Source organism: Ursus arctos, unplaced genomic scaffold, assembly GCF_023065955.2.
Source record: "Ursus arctos isolate Adak ecotype North America unplaced genomic scaffold, UrsArc2.0 scaffold_2, whole genome shotgun sequence".
Lineage (NCBI taxonomy): Eukaryota > Metazoa > Chordata > Mammalia > Carnivora > Ursidae > Ursus > Ursus arctos.
The window spans coordinates 34,791,996-34,809,452 of NW_026622874.1; the positions used below are offsets into that span (position 1 = coordinate 34,791,996).

The following is a 17,457-nucleotide window of genomic DNA, read 5'->3' on the forward strand; positions in this document are numbered from 1 at the left end:
AACTCCTGTGCAGATGGAAATCCACATATAACTTTTGACCCCCCAAAAACTTGACTACTAATAACCTACTATTGACAGGAAGCCATACTGGTAACATAAGCAGTCAATTAACACATATTCTGTATGTCATATGTATTATATATCGTATTCCTATAATAATGTAAGCTAGAGAAAAGAAATTGTTATTTAAAAACATAAGAAAGGGGAAATACATTTGTAGTACTATACTGTATTTACTGAAAAATATCTGCATATAAGTGGACCTATGCAGTTCAAACCCATGTTGTCAAAGGGTCACCTGTGTTTTTTGGAATGACAGACGTGTAAAAAAGATTTTTTTTAAAATAAAGAACAATTCTTCCTAAACCATGCAGACCAACCGTTAGACATAATTGAATATGAAAAGAAAATTGTAGACAGTGTCAAGTGAGTATATTTGTTTTGGAATCTGCCAACTAGCTGTCTACCTGCAGTTATATAAGACCTATGAAGATTGAGCTGAAGGGTTAAGATGTTCTTCTGTTACTGTATAATATACATAATTTCTTACTATTATTCACTCTTAGAACTACAAACTGTTTACAGATAATTCCTACAAAGGTTTGCTTTAATTAACAGAATTTTTACTATTGTTGTAATTTAAAATTACTATGTAATATGTAACCTTTTCTCAAAGCATTTCCAAATGCATTTTTCTCACCTAGCATACTGGTTTCTCAACATACATTGAATTTTAATTTTTTAATTTTAATTGTTTTATCCTTCTATAGAAATGTAAGAAAGAGAAAAGGAACACACAAGTCAGGTACTCATGAACAGTCAGGGAGCTACTAAATCTTCGTGTTGCCTAACCCTTCTGTTAAGCCACATCTTGTCATTCACATTTTGATGAATCCCTATTACATAACACCAGTTTGAAATCTTTCCAAATGTAATATTCCACACTTCTCTTAAATCCATTCCTCCTAGATTATCCTGTTCCTGTTTTTTTTTAGAAGGTTAAAATAACCTATCACGAGTTTATTCAATTTCCCTTGGCTTCTCACTCATTCATCTAGTCATTCAAAAATCATTTATTCAGAGCTTATTATGTACCAGCCACTGTGAGAGATGTGGGAATTGAAAAATGAGAAAGTTCTGCCCCTTGAAACTTAAAACACACACACACACACACACACACACACACACACACATACGGAGTAGGGGAGATAGAAATATTCAAAAAGGAAATATAACTGTAGAATACAGAAATACACCCAAGAGGCTATGGAAGTATAGACAGGTTGCACTGGAGGTGAGGGAAGCCTTCAAAGAAGAATTAATTTTCAAGCTAAGATTGACAATAGATGACAATGAAATGAAGAAAAAGAACGGGAAATGGAGAATAAAAACAGAAATGCCATACACAAAAATAAGAAATGGGACCTAGGAAAAGCCAGGGGCATGGTGTGAAGGAAATTTGATCATGTCCTCTCGTTTGCTGAATGCCTACCCAAGTACTTCATATAGACTTTAATCTCTACAATGAATCCTGTGAGGTAACTATCATGTCATTCATTGCAGAGGATACTTGTTTCATGGAACAAACCACAGAACTGACAAAATTCAAAGTCCAATCTATAGTATAAAAAAATATATAAAGTCTTCTATTTAATGCAAGAAATAAAATTCTAAAGTCTCATGCTATCACTCTAGTTCAATGTCAAATCATGAAATAAGTTCATCATTCTGTCTTCCAATAAACTAGGGTGCCATACTCAGTTACACCATATATATGTATATATACACATATATATGTATATATACACATATATGTATACACATACATATATGGCAGTCTCTTATACTCTTATCCTTCACAAAAGGACCAAATTAAGGAAAATACTTGGTCAGGAATAAGGCTTGAAGATCACCTATCATGCACTCCTCCTGAGCACCAGCATCTTCAAAGGAATCTCAGAATGCAATCAAAACATGGAATCAATGTTACAACTACCTTCTCCTAAATATTCTTCTACTGCCAGCTTCGAGACCTGCAAACTGCCTTCTCTTCAGTGGTACCCTAAAAGCTGGTCTCTGATAGCCCTCAATCCCAAAATAATAAAGGAAGATTCATACTCTTCCAGCACACCAGATCAACTGTCATGATTCTATATAAACCAATAAATCTTGGTGAAGCAAGAGACAATAATGTAGACAGGACCTATGCAAAATATCTAGGACAAACGTCCCTCTCTCACATCCCATTACCCCCTTTTTCTCAAGTCATGCCAGTGTAGGAATAACAATCAAGAAGAGATAAGAAACAAAGGTGCTTTCAACATTGCTGAAACTGAGTCTTCCTAGAGTATCATCTTTTTTCAACCCAGGCCCTGCCATCTGTTCTTCATTCTTTCCACCTATCTTAAAGAGGGAAGCACACCTTACCATTGCAGTCCAAAGCTAAACCTTCCACTTGGAGTTGTGATGCAGTCTCAGCTGAACCACCATTACAGCCCGTACATTAGTATCAGAGCTCAGACAGTATTGTATTATGATTAATTTAATTTTCTCTCCCCTGCTGGAGTATGAGGTCCTTCTGAGCTGGGAACTTCTTATATTTATCTTTATTGACCTATTATTAGAAAAAATAATGCATAGTGTATACTCAGGTAACATCTGTCATCTTGCCATCTCTGCTAATTCTTGTTATATAAGTGATCAACTTCTAGCTTCTGTCTTCAATCTTTCCTTTTAAAGTGGCTTCTTGCTATTCTACATAAACATGGCTTTCCCTCCTCAAGTCTTTAATCCTAAAAGCTACCAAAAGTTACTACATATTGCCACGACCAAGAAAATTAGTCAAACTTACTACCTCCTCTCCCTCACTAACCACTAAACTCTTAAGCTTGTTTAAATGTGTGATGTCTTCCTTCCCAGAATTCCTACATTATATTGTTAATAACTTCCATGGCATTTATTACACCTGGGGCCTTCTGTTGAAATTATATGTAGAAGTGAATACTGAAAAACATGAAACAACCATTTGCTCCCGCATCCCTCATTTATAGAGGAGAAAACTGAAATCCAGAAAAAGAAATTATTTCCTTAAAGTCATACACTCATTGGTCTTCTGTCAAGTAGAAGACAGAATGATAGTTCGTTCACTTTTGATTCCCAGCCCAATCTTCCTTTGCCTAATAAGCTTCCTAGAAGGTAAGGACGATACTTACAGCTTTTTGTTTACAGCTTTTTGATACAGCTTTTTGTTTACAACCTTACATTGCCAGACCAGTATCTTGCTAAAAATATAAATATAAATATATATAGATATATATAATTTCAAGACAATTTTAGCTACATGCTAATTGCCTAGGTTAAATTCATTGATTCCGTATTTGGCAAAATTTTCATCTCTTATAAGAATAATAACCAAAAATATAACTAAAAAGGTAAGAAGGCCCTGCAAAATACAGCATTACTTTTAACGATCTATTTGTCAACTTTCCACATATCTGCATTATCTGTGCACTATATATACCTAAAAAATACCACCCAAATTTTTGTGGTGTTTGTGAATCTATCATGTCTATAGTTCAGAAAGGCCTTTCCTCTTATTGAATTACCTTGAAATGTTTCCCTAACTCTGGAGAGTATCAATAAAATAGATTATAAAGTCTCATAAATTAAAGAAACTCCTGCACAGATGTTTACAGCAGCTTTATTCATCACTGCCAAAACTTGGAAGCAACCAAGATGTCCTTCAGCAGGTGAACAGATAAATAAATTGTGGTACATACACACAATAGAAAATCATTCAGCACTTGAAAGAAATGAGCTATCAAGCCATGAAAAGACATGGAGGAACTTTAAATACATATCACTAAGTGAAAGAAGCCAATCTGAAAAGGCTACATATTGTATGATTCCAACTGTATGATATTCTGGACAATGCAAAACCATGGAGATAGCAAAAATTGAGTGGTTGCTAGGGGTGGGATGGCAGGGAGAGATGAATACTCAGAGCACAGAATTTTTAGGGCAGTCACGATATCTGTATGATACTATAATGATGAATATGTCATTATACATTTGTCCAAACCCATGGAATGTACAACACCAAGAGTGAACACTAAGGTACTACAGACCTTGGGTCATTATGATACGTCAATGTATGTGCATCCTTGGTAAAAAAAAAAAAAAATGCACCATTCTGGTGAGTGATGCTGATAATGGGGGAGGCTGTGCATGTGGGGGAGCAGGGGGCATATGGGAAATCTCTGCACCCCCTCTCAGTTTTGTCGTGAACCATAAAAACTGCTCTTAAAAAGTCTTTAAAAATTTTTTTTAATAAAGGAGCTCTGTTCTGAATGGCTTATAGAGAAGTACATACATAAAGTGAATATCCCTAAAAGTCCTATGAAATAATGAAACTGAACTTCTTCAAATGGGCTAGACCCCAAAAAAAGTTCTCAGAGAATTCAAATTCACATAATTAAGGTAGATGAGCATACTCATCTATCATTTTGGCTTTAATAAATATAGCTGTCTTCTCTGATTTATCAATGCTAAATATAATACAAGGATAATTTATTCTACTCGGGTTTGTTTTTCCTAAAGTTATGCAGGTGTACTGAACAGGCTAACTTGATATAATGTTTAAGGTTATAAAAAATGTAAATTTCTATTTAACGAAACTGAATCATTATTCCGGTAAACTTATTTCAACAGTAATTGTATTTTGTTATATATCTGCTTAAACAGAATTTCCAAAATCTTAGTTTACCAAAATATTAAACTGACATTAAGTCGAGTAAATTAATGTATAATTATTGGATACGCAGGTACCTTCTAAGATAGAATACTAAAATATTGATTATGAAGCATAATTTAAATCTATGTGCTTCTTATTTTTGTATGTTATAAAATGGTTATGTCTTTGGGTCACTTTAACAAATGTGCTCATTTTCTCCACTTTACAAAAATGTTCATGAGATGTGTATGGCTTCAGAAAGTTGTCTTACGGGTATTCATGAGGTCTGGTCATCTGCTAAAATGCTTGTGCATGTCAGAAAGTTCTCAGTTATCCACCCCTCAGAGTTTTTCTTTTTCTTTGAAACAGAAGTTAGTTACTTAGGTTAAAAGTTGTAATTAATGAGTGGTTAAGACTACAGGAGGAACAACAGCGTTGGATAAATACAACTGTGTACATACTTTTGTTTTCAAAGAATAGTTTTGTCCTAAAAACAACAATTCTTGGGCTTCTTTTTTTTTAACTTCTGTATTCTTGGAAGTTATTGAGGATGGTGAAGAGCTACTGTTTATATAATCATATGTTATTGAATACTGACACTGCATTAGAAATTGAAACTGATAAATTTTTAACAGATATATTTGAGAACAGCAATCATGGATGCACTGCATGTTAAAACAACATAAATATGGTGATGATGATGAAATTAGTTTGGCCTTGCACATCTCTGAAATATGTCATAAAGTGTCAGTTTGTTTTTAAATATGAGAGGGCACAATGAAACAAAACTTAAAATGTAACTTTTGTCTGTCTTTTTTTTATAATACCCCACTCTGAAAAGAAGCTATGAAAACTGTTAAAATTCACTCAACTTTGATGGGTTTGTTTCCTTGGATTATTGATTAATGCCTTTGCCTACAATGTAAAAAGTTATTCTTACCTCTGTGTGCCTCTGAGATAGCTGAAATTCTGTGGGGATTTTTTTTGTTTTTTGGTTTTTTAAAGATTTTATTTATTTATTTATTTACACAGAGCAAGGCAGAGAGAGAGAGAGAGCACAAGCAGGGGGAACGGCAGTTGGGAAGAAACAGGCTCCCTGTTGAGCAAAGAGCCCGATGCAGGGCTCCATCCCATGGTCCTGGGATCATGACCCAAAGGCAGCTGCTTAACCAACCAAGCCATCCAGACGCCCCTGAAATTCTGTGTGTTAACAGAATAATTTCTGCACTTAATACTGAGTTCACTGTGTTATGTCTTTTATTATTTAAGGGGAGAAAAAGTAAAAAAAAAAAAAAAAAGTTTATTTATGAAAGAACTATTCAATAGTGTTCCTGACCATATTTATTTTAAATATTTCATTGTCACCTTGATTAAACAAATAACCAAGTGTTGCTTCTTGGATCCCATCTTAGTCAAACATTCAAATCTTTTAACAACTTTTTAAATTTTGCCTTCCCAAACTCAGACTCTGAATATAGAAAAAGTCAAAAACTTCCAGGATGTGTTTTTATAACTAAAACTATTTTGGAGATTTCCTAGAGGTTCCTTGAAAAACACAGAGATGTTCTCTTACCTTACAAAATGAGATGCTAGAAATAATTTGGTTTGATTTTTTATTATTATAGGAGCTGCACACAAAAAGCTGGAAAATGAGAAGAGATGCTCAGCCTGCCCTAGGATGAACTTGTATATAAGTAAATTTTATGAATATGAATATTTCAGAAATCATATGCTGTATAGGAAGTCCCTGGAGATACACCAGTGCCCTTGCTGTCCATTAAATGTTTTATGCTCCAGAAAGACAATGATCAAATCTCTTATGAAATAGTGTTAGGTTTTCCTATATTTTTATCAGAGTCCTGGCAGTACTTTGCTCAATGATATTAGACAACAATAATATAATATTGCCAGTTATAATTTCAGTTATTATTTAAATGTTTATTTGGCCATAACCTTTATTTCTTTATTTTAAATCCCTGGCATCTTCTAGGTCAGTGGTTCTCAACTGGGTATGCACACCAGACTTACCCATGAAGTTCTACAAAACTGTATTTGTCTAGGCCCTACTTCAGACATCCTCAGTCTCTTTACTTGATATTCTTGGTATATTCTTGCTATATTATGTCTCAGGATTCTTACATGCTATATCTCAAGATTTTTCCTCAAATTTTATTCACCCACTTTTATAAATCAGATATAACTTTAACTCCTTTGTAAACAGTCTTGGGATGCCTGGGTGGCTCAGTCAGTTGAGAGTCTGCCTTCAACTTGGTTCATGATCTCAGGGTCCTGGGATCCAGTCCCCCATTGAGCTCCCTGCTCAGTAGGGAGCCTGCTTCTCCTTCTCCCTCTGCCACTCCCCCTGCTTGCGCTCTCTGTCAAACAAATAACATCTTTAAAAAAAAAGAACGAAAAAAGAGAGAAAACAGTCTTACTCCTTGCTCCTTGAGACATTTTCTCTAAAACCTTTTTGAATGGCTTTATTATTTTTTCATACAACAGAAACAACCAAATTTTCTTTTTCATTTTTCATTTTTATTATGAACCCTCACCAGACCTTTCACACTTGATTTTGGGTTTTGTGTTTTTGTTTTTGTTTTTGTTTGGTTGGTTTTTTTAGGGAACTATAATTGACATACAATGTTGTATTCATTTCAGGTATTCAACATAGTGAATCAACAATTTGATACATTATGCTCACCATAATCAGTGCAATTACCATCTGTCACCATACATTATTACAACATTACTGACCATTCCCTACCTGTACTTTTCATCCCTGTGACTTATTTATCTTGTAACTGGAAGACTGTACCTCTTAATCCCCTTCACAAAATTATCAGTAATAAATTAACCATAACCATTAAGCCTCTATCATCTGCAGGTAGTTTAGTTTTATTTCTGATGCTTGGCTAAAGGCTCTGCTATAAGCTACAGGCCAGAGCTTGTATTTTTAACAAAGTAGGTCAGTCTCAGAGCCTTAGAAAAAGGTTGTATCAGGTATTTCAAACTACTGACACTTCAAAGAACTACTGGGACAGGTCTTTGAACGGACACCACTTAGATAACTTTCAGGCCATTCCAGTGGTCTAAGACCAAACTTCCAAGACTCATTTTAGTCAAGAAACAAAGTTTCACAAGACTATTAAGTCAAAATCCAGCAAAACAATAATTAATTGCATTGTACTGAATAATGAGGGAAATTTTATTGTTTGAAATATTAATGATGCTGTTTTAATAATATATATTTCTGGACATATAAGGAAGCCCTTCCTCCTCTTCCTACACTGTCTGTAACCTGCAACAGTTTAGTAAACTCTGCTTCGACAAACTGAAATATTTTTAAATCACATCCCCGAATTCAGAAACTCTTACTAAGTCCCTTCATTTTTCATAGCAATATTGTTTTTTGCATAAATTCAATAAATCTGTCTTTCATTTTACCAGTATATAACTGGGAAATTGATTGCACGACCAAGGTCTTAAAGTGTCATTTTTGAGAAAGATGCTTGTTTAATCAGCCATGCCAAGGCACTTCTAAGGAACAAAGGTTAGCTATACTTATGGAGCCTACAAAGTCATCCCAGAAAAAGTGGCCTGATGCCTGGCTGTCCGGGTCCAAACTTAAAGGTGTTAAAGAGGGTCCCTTCCTCATAGATCAGGAACCTTAGCAAATTTTGTGAATCTTGAGAAGAAAAGAATTTACCAAAGTTATAGGCAGTATATGTAAAATCTGGGAAAGACATTTGCTTGGACCTAGTTTCTTAGCTTTGGAATAGTAAATAAGAGAGGCTTCTAAAAAACTAATCTGAAATTCCTTATGAAAACTTTCTAGGAAAAAAGTTAATTTTGCAGACATAGCAATTGTTTTACACTGCATGGTTCTAGGTGTGTAAAGTAAATTCATGGAGCCTAAATTAACTCTTGCTTCACCCATGGAAATAGGCCAAATCTTTAGGGATGTGATTTATTTTCTAGAATAATATTTCTTTGAAATTATTATGCTTGTAAGAGGAAGAAGAAGACTATAGGAAAAATCTGTAAAAGATTGAACTGAACCAAAAGATTACTGGTTGTTTTCACTGGGAAATAAGCCATTGCCTAACACACCCTTCTAGGGGCTCTGTGACTTTCGTTGTCTTGAAGCTATTTACAGCTCTGTAAATGGTAGCAATGCAAACAGTATTTGTCCACAGACATGTCTCATAGACAGAAAACTGACTGCCTTCCTCCCTCACCCCTCCCCTTGTGGATAAAGCCACTTCTACATCTATTTGTAAATTTATTACAGCATTCCTATATATAATTTATCTATATAAATATATCTATATATATATATAATTTATCTATATAATTCTATATAATCTATATAATTCTGCTACTTTGAGCTCTCCTTTGAATAGGATGCGACATTTTACTCACACCCTCAACAAGTTTTAAAAAACTTAAAAATGAAATATTACATTTGCATTAGAATCATGATTATATCTTCTTTTAAAAATTATTCTTTATTTTTGTTTTTGTTTTTTTGTTTGTTTATTTTAAAGATTTTATTTATTTATTTGACAGAGACAGAGACAGCCAGCGAGAGAGGGAACACAAGCAGGGGGAGTGGGAGAGGAAGAAGCAGGCTCATAGCAGAGGAGCCTGATGTGGGGCTCGATCCCAGAACGCCGGGATCACGCCCTGAGCTGAAGGCAGACGCTTAACCACTGTGCCACCCAGGCGCCCCTGTTTTTGTTTTTTTAACATTTTTTATTTATTTATTCGACAGAGATAGAGACAGCCAGCGAGAGAGGGAACACAGGCAGGGGGAGTGGGAGAGGAAGAAGCAGGCTCATAGCGGAAGAGCCTGATGTGGGGCTTGATCCCAGAACACCGGGATCATGCCCTGAGCTGAAGACAGACGCTCAACCGCTGTGCCACCCAGGCGCCCCCTAAAAATTATTCTTTAATACTAGTCTCAGAGACATTTAGTCTAATGGGGTAAATAGAAAGTAAAGAAAATGACAGATCTAATAAGTGGCATAATATGGGAAGCATAAAATGCTGAGGGAACTCCCAGGACGTAAATTCAATACAGACCTGTGACATAAAGAAAAGGCTTCTTGGAGGAAATGACCTCTAAGCCAAGATTAGAAAGACAGGCAAAGGGGACTGTACGTAGGAGATTAGCATTTCAGACAGAAAGACACATAGAATATAAATAAATGGTGCAGAAGAGAAAATACTGTTCACTATAAAATACAGACCATTTCTTAAATGGAGAAAGGAAAGCGACACAGAGAAATAGGAGGCAAAGGATGTAAACAAAAGACTTGAAACAAGGAACTTGATCACGTTGAGAAGCTGAACCTTATCTTGAAGATATCAATGGAGAGTAGTGAGTTTAAATGAGTCTGCAGGACTACCAGATCTGGAGATTCCAGATCTGCCTTGGAATAATGGCTCTACTACTTACTAATTTTGTGACTTTTGCCATGTAAATTAAATACTTTTGTAGCTCTGTTTCTTCATCTGTAAAATGGGAACTATAGTAGTCCCTTCACTTTGTAGAGGCATTATTAGGATTCAGTGAGCTAAACACAGGCGAAGTACCTAGAAAGTGCCTAGCACATTGTAAGGAACCAATGACAGCAGTGATAGGAGAAGCAGTATTTGTTTTTTAGAGAGATCATGCCATTGTCTTTTAGATCATTCTAGCAACACTTGTGGAAGATAAATTAAATAGGCACAAAAACAGAAGAGTTAGGAAGATATGAATTAAGGAAAGGAACCTAGATATAAAGAGAAGTGGAGAGCTTGGACAAGACGTAAAAGAGGCACAAGCAATAGGATTTGAGGACAGATTGGGAATAGCAGTTGAGTGAAGGAAAGAGAAGAAAAAATAAATACATAGAGTCCTTGGCTTGGGAAAGAAGCTTAAGTGGGAGCATTCACCGAAATAAAACACACAAGAACAACTACTTCAGGTTACTTAGATAACATGGCAGGCACATTAATACAAAAATGAGTCTGGATCACAAAAAGAGGAATGCCTCAAAATACCACAGCAGATAAAACATTTTGTTTGCATTATGGAGAAAGTATATCAGAGAAATGGGAAAAGGGCATCCAAGGCATATGAAATGGCCCAGAAGCATGAAAGGACTGCAGTTTGTGTGAAAACAGGAAAAGTACTGCAAGACTGAAGGTAAATGGGATGTATGACCTGGGGTCAGCTCTCCATAATCTTCTTTCTTATCCAAATGGTCTTAATGATTTCTGATGTCTTGGCCATTACTAAAAGATCATGGCTCCAAGGACCTATGACTTCTTCTGATAGCCATGCTGATAAAAAGAAACCTTAAACACAGTTTAAGATTTTCATAAATATAACTAACTAAAAAGTTAACAGTTTCACCAGTTAAACAGCAGATATCCACTGTAGTCATCAAATAATGGCAAAGAAATTTCAGAAAGTCAGAAAGCACATATTAGAGAAGAATTTTTACATATTAGTACCTCTTATGCTATTAAATTATAAATCTTCCTGAAGGTCTATAAGCAGTAAAATTCTCAAACTTGTTATTCACCTATAAAAATGATACTCTACATAAAGCAGTTTTATCTATGCCTCATCATAAGTTCACACTTATGGAGTGTTTTCCACATGCCTGGCATGGTGCTGAGTGCTTTACTGACTTCACATCATTTCACTCTTATCATAATTCTGTCCGATCAGTAAAATCAGTCCCATTTTGCAAATGAGTAACTAAGAGAGATTAAGTCCCTAACCAAAGCAACACTTCACACAATCTGTAAATACAGAGCCAGTATTCAAACACATATCTGTTTGATTCCAGGATTTATAAGATTTTATTTCTGACCCCTCTCTAAAAGTGTATTTTTCTCACAAAGATTGACTCCTCTCACTCAAGAAACACAGACTACCATGGCCCAAAGAGGGCATGCTATATGCAAGCAGCAAAGCTATAGAAACATGAACCATGAAAATGACAAGGGGTGGGGGAATAAGCATTCTGAAAAACAGCCTCAGGCCGTTAAGTATAAAAGTGAACAACAGAGAACTAAGGGCAATGGAGAGATTACCTTGATAGCAGCAAAAAGAAACAAAATTACTCTTTTTATACAGAAGCTGTGAACCTCTCACAATGTATGAAGGGATACTGCGAGTATCAGCGGCATGGATGGGAAGACTTGGTCTTCATTTATCTTCTCAGCCAGAACCCTCAACGTACTTGCAAAACATAAATCTGACATCAACTCAGTCTATTTAGCAATCCTCAAATTTGCTCACAGCTTTGTATTTCCTCAGGCTGTAAACAGTTCTCCATTCTTCTCCAATCCCCGAAGTCCCATCCATCACTTAAACAAAGATAATTCGACATTTCTTGGAGTGACAAAAATCATATTCATCCTCTTGTCACTATTCCTCTCTACCCCATGTCTCGCAGAGCACCCCTGCATGCAACCTCTTTCCTCCTTCCCCCTTACACTCATCCTCGTTTTCACTCCTAATGTAACCAACCCTTTCAGATCCTTCTGATGCCCTCAGCAGAACTACTACAACAGCCAACTAATTTCTGTGTTTCCGGTTTCTCCCACAACCAATCCATATGGAAATCTCTTCCCGAGTAATCGTCTTAACATACTTATTTTGCTGTACCACACTCTCCTCAAGTTCATCTGAAGGACCAACTCTTTAGCAAGGCCTTTAATGTTATCAAAACCCAGCTCCATTTATATTTACAGTTTCATTTCCTACGTCCCTATACAAGATTCTCCACTGTACACCCCCCCCAAATCGAATTACAGCCCCTGAAATGTGACTTTGTACTGTCCCACTGGTTCTACCAACTAAAGAAGGAAGACATACTTGAGGAGCCTATAATAAAACAACTCTGGTGAACCAACAACTCCATGTAGTAGAACCAAAGGGTAATGAATAGATAGTATTTCTTTGGATTAAATAACACAATGATTACAAATTATAAAGATAATGAGGGGACAAGAACTGTTAGGATAAACTGTTTTTACAAGAGCTAAAATAAAATAAGTGAGTAGGATCTGGATCAGCATCCCAAGCAGAAAGAATATAGCTTCATTGCTAATAGCACATGTTTTTTGAGTTAGACAAAGTTGCCTTCAAATCTCAGCTCTGCCTCTGATAAGCAGTGTGATCTCAGGCAAGTTTGGGGGATGATACTATCCCCTAGTACTACTGGGTGGGTGTGAAGATAAAATGAATTATGCACATAAAGCACATAGTATACTGCCCAGTACATGGTAAGATGTAAATAAAGAGCTTTTTAATAATTATTATTACTGAAGCAAGTCTCAGATCCAGTGAAAAGGCTGTTTAGCAAGAAGCAGACAGTATACAACAATAAGTGGTAAGAAAGATGAGAAATATACGTAGAGTACTTGAATCATCTGTACTATTCAGAATATTCACCAAAAAGCATACAGCAAAATCATTCTTCAAAGTCCTTGGCTAGAGTCCCATATAAAGTTTGGTTTCTTCAGATATAATGTGAAGGGTTTAGATAAAATGGTATCTAAATCTCCTTTCAATCCTAACCTTCAAAAAAATGTGTAAGAATTGCTATGAGCTGGAATTCTGCACATGCATCATCGTTACCCACTTAACTGCTTTTGCGTTTTACTAGGTACGTAAAGGCTTATTAATGTTCCACTGGCCTCACAAATTTGGGAAACAAAACAACATTTCAGCCCCAACTAAAAAATTCCCATCACCAGCTTCTCAGTCACAGAGAGGCACAGCGATAGTTGGTCTCGCCGAAAAATTTACTGTAGCTGAACTTAACAAGTACATGATCGCCCTTACGTGAACCCAAAGTGAGGGGCTTTCAGATTTCCTAGGAATTCTCAGGGGCAGTTTAAGAGGTAAAAAACAAAAAACAAAAGAAAACATGACCTGGACGTGAGGTTTGTTCTTGGGTCAGCGGACAAGAAAGACTCAAGAATACCAGAAGAGTATCCCAAAATGCTAAAATGAGTCAGTAAGGCTCTAATCTAACCACACATTACTTGAAAACAAACCCAATTATACATCATATATCCAAATCATGTCTTCACTGTAGGGACTTCTTTTGCATACCTAAGATATTTATAAATCTATTCTTTCTCTAAAGAGCTAAAAACAAATTAAGAGTGCACACCCGTCTTTTTATGTGAAAAATAGTCAAGGATTGCATTAGATTGAATTAATATTTAACATGCCCATTTACTGATTTTTTTTCAGTGTAACTTCCTAGTCTTACATACAGATTTTCACATGTAGAAAGTTATCTTTCTACATATCAAAATCACTTGTCTGTATACTTATTTCTGAATGAACTGCTTTAAACAAATACGTTAGTCAGCTTTCAATTTTATAAATTATGACAATTGTAAGAATCATATCTGTGAATTTAACTTATAGTTAAGCTTATACTAGTAAATTTTTTAATTTTAACAGTGACAAGACTGTTTTATACCACTGCTTTGCAGGCAAAGAAAAAAAAAGAATATGTTCATCAGATATCCATAAAAATTTGAAATCTGTATTTTAACCATGTATTATATAATCCATTTCAAAATGCTAAATCTATAATATAAAATTCTACAGATTTTTCTATTTACATATATCATGTCAAAATAATTCATAATTTTGGTCATGCTAAATACTTAAGAAACTATAGAAGACTATAATTTAAAATACAAATGGAATAAACTCATTCTGAAGTCTCATTTTCTTTTAAGAAAGTAAAGCTATAGACAAGAATTATATACAAATAAGAAAATACCATCGATTCAACATATATGTAAACGATTCAGACATCACTGCAAAAGGAGAGAACTAATCACTTATTTACAGCAGTTACTACTTCAAGTAGACAGAAATAATAGGAGGGTATTCGACAAAGTATGGTATTGTCAAGTTTTTTTGATGGGAAAAATTTTTTAATGTTTCCAAATATGTTCCATAGATAGATAAAGAGCGTAAAAATACATTGAAACTATAAATACTCAGTTCTTATTAGTTTTAATATAAGGGCTTTCTCATCACCCATTTACTTGGTAACTTTAAAAGATTTTCCATATACGTTCTGCACACATGATTTTTTCCTCACAATTGGTCAAGAGAAAATACTTATAGCAATTCATGTGTGGTAGTAGTTGCTGCAGTAACAGTAGCAATAGTCATAGTAGTCCAATTATAAATGTTTTTTAAAAATTACGTGGTTCCAACCTGGTCGCCAAAGTCCTCTGGGAATTTCCACAATACCACCGGATCTGTAAATAATTGACACACGGCATTAAACAGAGGCAAAAGAGCACATTTACACCAACATTCTTGTTAAAACATTGTCAGGGCTACTTTTTAAATAATTTTTAAATTTCTCTTTAAACATTTACAGTTGACGAGGTTAAAAATACAGTATCTTGATCTTTTAAGCATTTTAATGGCCTTGGGAACAGGAACAAATAAAATTAATAACTTGGTCAGATTATTAAAGCTCATTCCTTTTCACAACTCACTTTTTTATTTATATACTTTACATTTTAAGATTCTGAAATGTGAATTTTCAGATTTAACTACACTTAACATATTGGTTTTAATTTGAAAAGAAAAATATAAATGTGGTAAATATGTAATCAAATATATTATAGTTCTTAAAAATTAGACCAAAATATATCATCTTAAGTTTCCACTTAAAATCCTAAGATTTATGAACACTGTAATAATGCTTGCTTTATTTCAAAATTCACTTTTGAAATCCCATATTTGTGACTCTATGAAGAATTTTATAAAATAACAGATATAAGTTAGTAGTTATAAGGCATCAAACCTACTTAAAATACAATTGATATTTGCAGGGCATTTTTAAATTTTTCTAATATATCTAGTTATATATAAAAACCAATGTTGTTTTATAACTATTCCCACTGGCTTTTCATTTTCATCATTTCTCACAATATTTCTTTTCTACTTAGTATATTAAAAATAAGTCCTTGGGGCGCCTGGGTGGCGCAGTCATTAAGCGTCTGCCTTCAGCTCAGGGCGTGATCCCGGAGTTCTGGGATCGAGCCCCATATCGGGCTTCTCCACTAGGAGCTTGCTTCTTCCTCTCCTGCTCCCCCTGCTTGTGTTCCCTCTCTCGCTGGCTGTCTCTCTCTGTCAAATAAATAAATAAAATCTTAAAAAATAATAATAAGTCCTTTTAATTAGCACTAATAAATATTTTAGTTGTGTGCTCATTGTTTAATTGTGTCAAAAACAAACTTCTGTGTATCTGTAGATGTGCCTTAAAAGGATAGTGTACAACGGATATTACTTCTGAAAAAGCCTTTGAAAGCTCAAGATAGTATAAGTAACAAGTACCACTGATATAACAGGATTTGAATTCCACTCCAAGTAAAAAGGGTAGACCAAAGACATCAATTTATGTTCCCAAGTAAGTTCTATTCCATTATTTCCACTATCCCATGTTGCTTTTATAAAAAATACAGTCAAAGAATGTATAATTTTTTTTAATTCCAAAACTCAATAATTACCTAGCAACATTTTTAGTATGAGCTATCTCCTCTTGCTGTATTACTTATTAAGTTCAAAAGAATTTTTTTCAATTATTTTAAATTAAAAAGAAAAGAAAGCATACTTTCTATAATTAATCTTTTTACTTAGTAAGGAATAGAAGGTTTCTATATAAGTCAATATAAATAAGTAATCATTTAAAACAGCTTATATAAAAATAATGCATTACAAATTCACAAAGATAATATTAAATGATTATCTCTTCAGGTAAAACAAAGTATACATTTCTAAAATGAATGACATGCATTATAGGTCACCCAAAAATACTCAAGACATGGAAGATTATGTTGGAAAATATGTATGTGTGAGTTATGAGTGTGTTTTATGTTGGAAATATGTATGTGTGAGTCAGTTTTACCAAAATGATAGTTATTAAGATTTGAATCACATAAAACAAAAGTTATGATATTCATGAGATATTGTTATTTTGATAAATTTAGTATACTAATGGCCACATAAGCAAATCAGTTATACAGAAATGCAGAATAGTTCTCTTATAAATAATGGAGTTAAAGAGTTTCAATGTGAATATTCAAAACATCCCTTTTGAACAACCTCAATTTTATAGCTGTCGTTTAAGAAACCGTTTGTGACAAATTTCTTACACTTACGTCTTAAAACCAGAACATTTAGCTTGTACAGATACTGGTTTGCCCCTATTGTTCACAGCATTTACCCAAGTATGTTTTGTTAACTCACTTTTTCTCATCCTCTATTACACTGTTTTTTTCTGTATCGCCTATTCTTTCACAGACAGAACTCATGAAAATAGCATCTACTGGTTTAATTATTTAGTGAAATATATCCTATTTCTTTTCATTAAATGAAATTTCCACTTCAGCACTCAAAAATTTATTTTAATGTGAATCCATAGTTTGAAATGGATTAACTTAGTTACTGCCTGTGTTGTTAGATTTACACCATATCTGACACATCTCTGTAGAAACTTTTCACAAATACTGCAAAGGAAGAAAAAAATGGCTCTGAAAAAGAAATAATAACCTGATTCTCAAATGTATGCACAAAGACTGAATTTTCTATTCCCTGAGGATTACTTTCTAGATATCAGATCTGATCTAGCAACGCTGGTCAATTTTCTGCTTATTTTATGGATGAAAGG

General features: G+C 34.4%; 1 protein-coding gene across 3 annotated transcripts in view; it reads right to left on the reverse strand.

Moving 5' to 3' along the window:
• Window positions 1–17,457, reverse strand: part of DENND1B (DENN domain containing 1B) — a 250,313-nt gene that overhangs the window by 171,517 nt on the left and 61,339 nt on the right. For all 3 annotated transcript variants that reach the window (XM_057314807.1, XM_026480715.4, XM_026480714.4), the window contains one exon: window positions 14,991–15,034. In XM_057314807.1, the coding sequence (XP_057170790.1) occupies window positions 14,991–15,034 (44 nt within the window). The remainder of the gene's footprint in view (window positions 1–14,990; window positions 15,035–17,457) is intronic.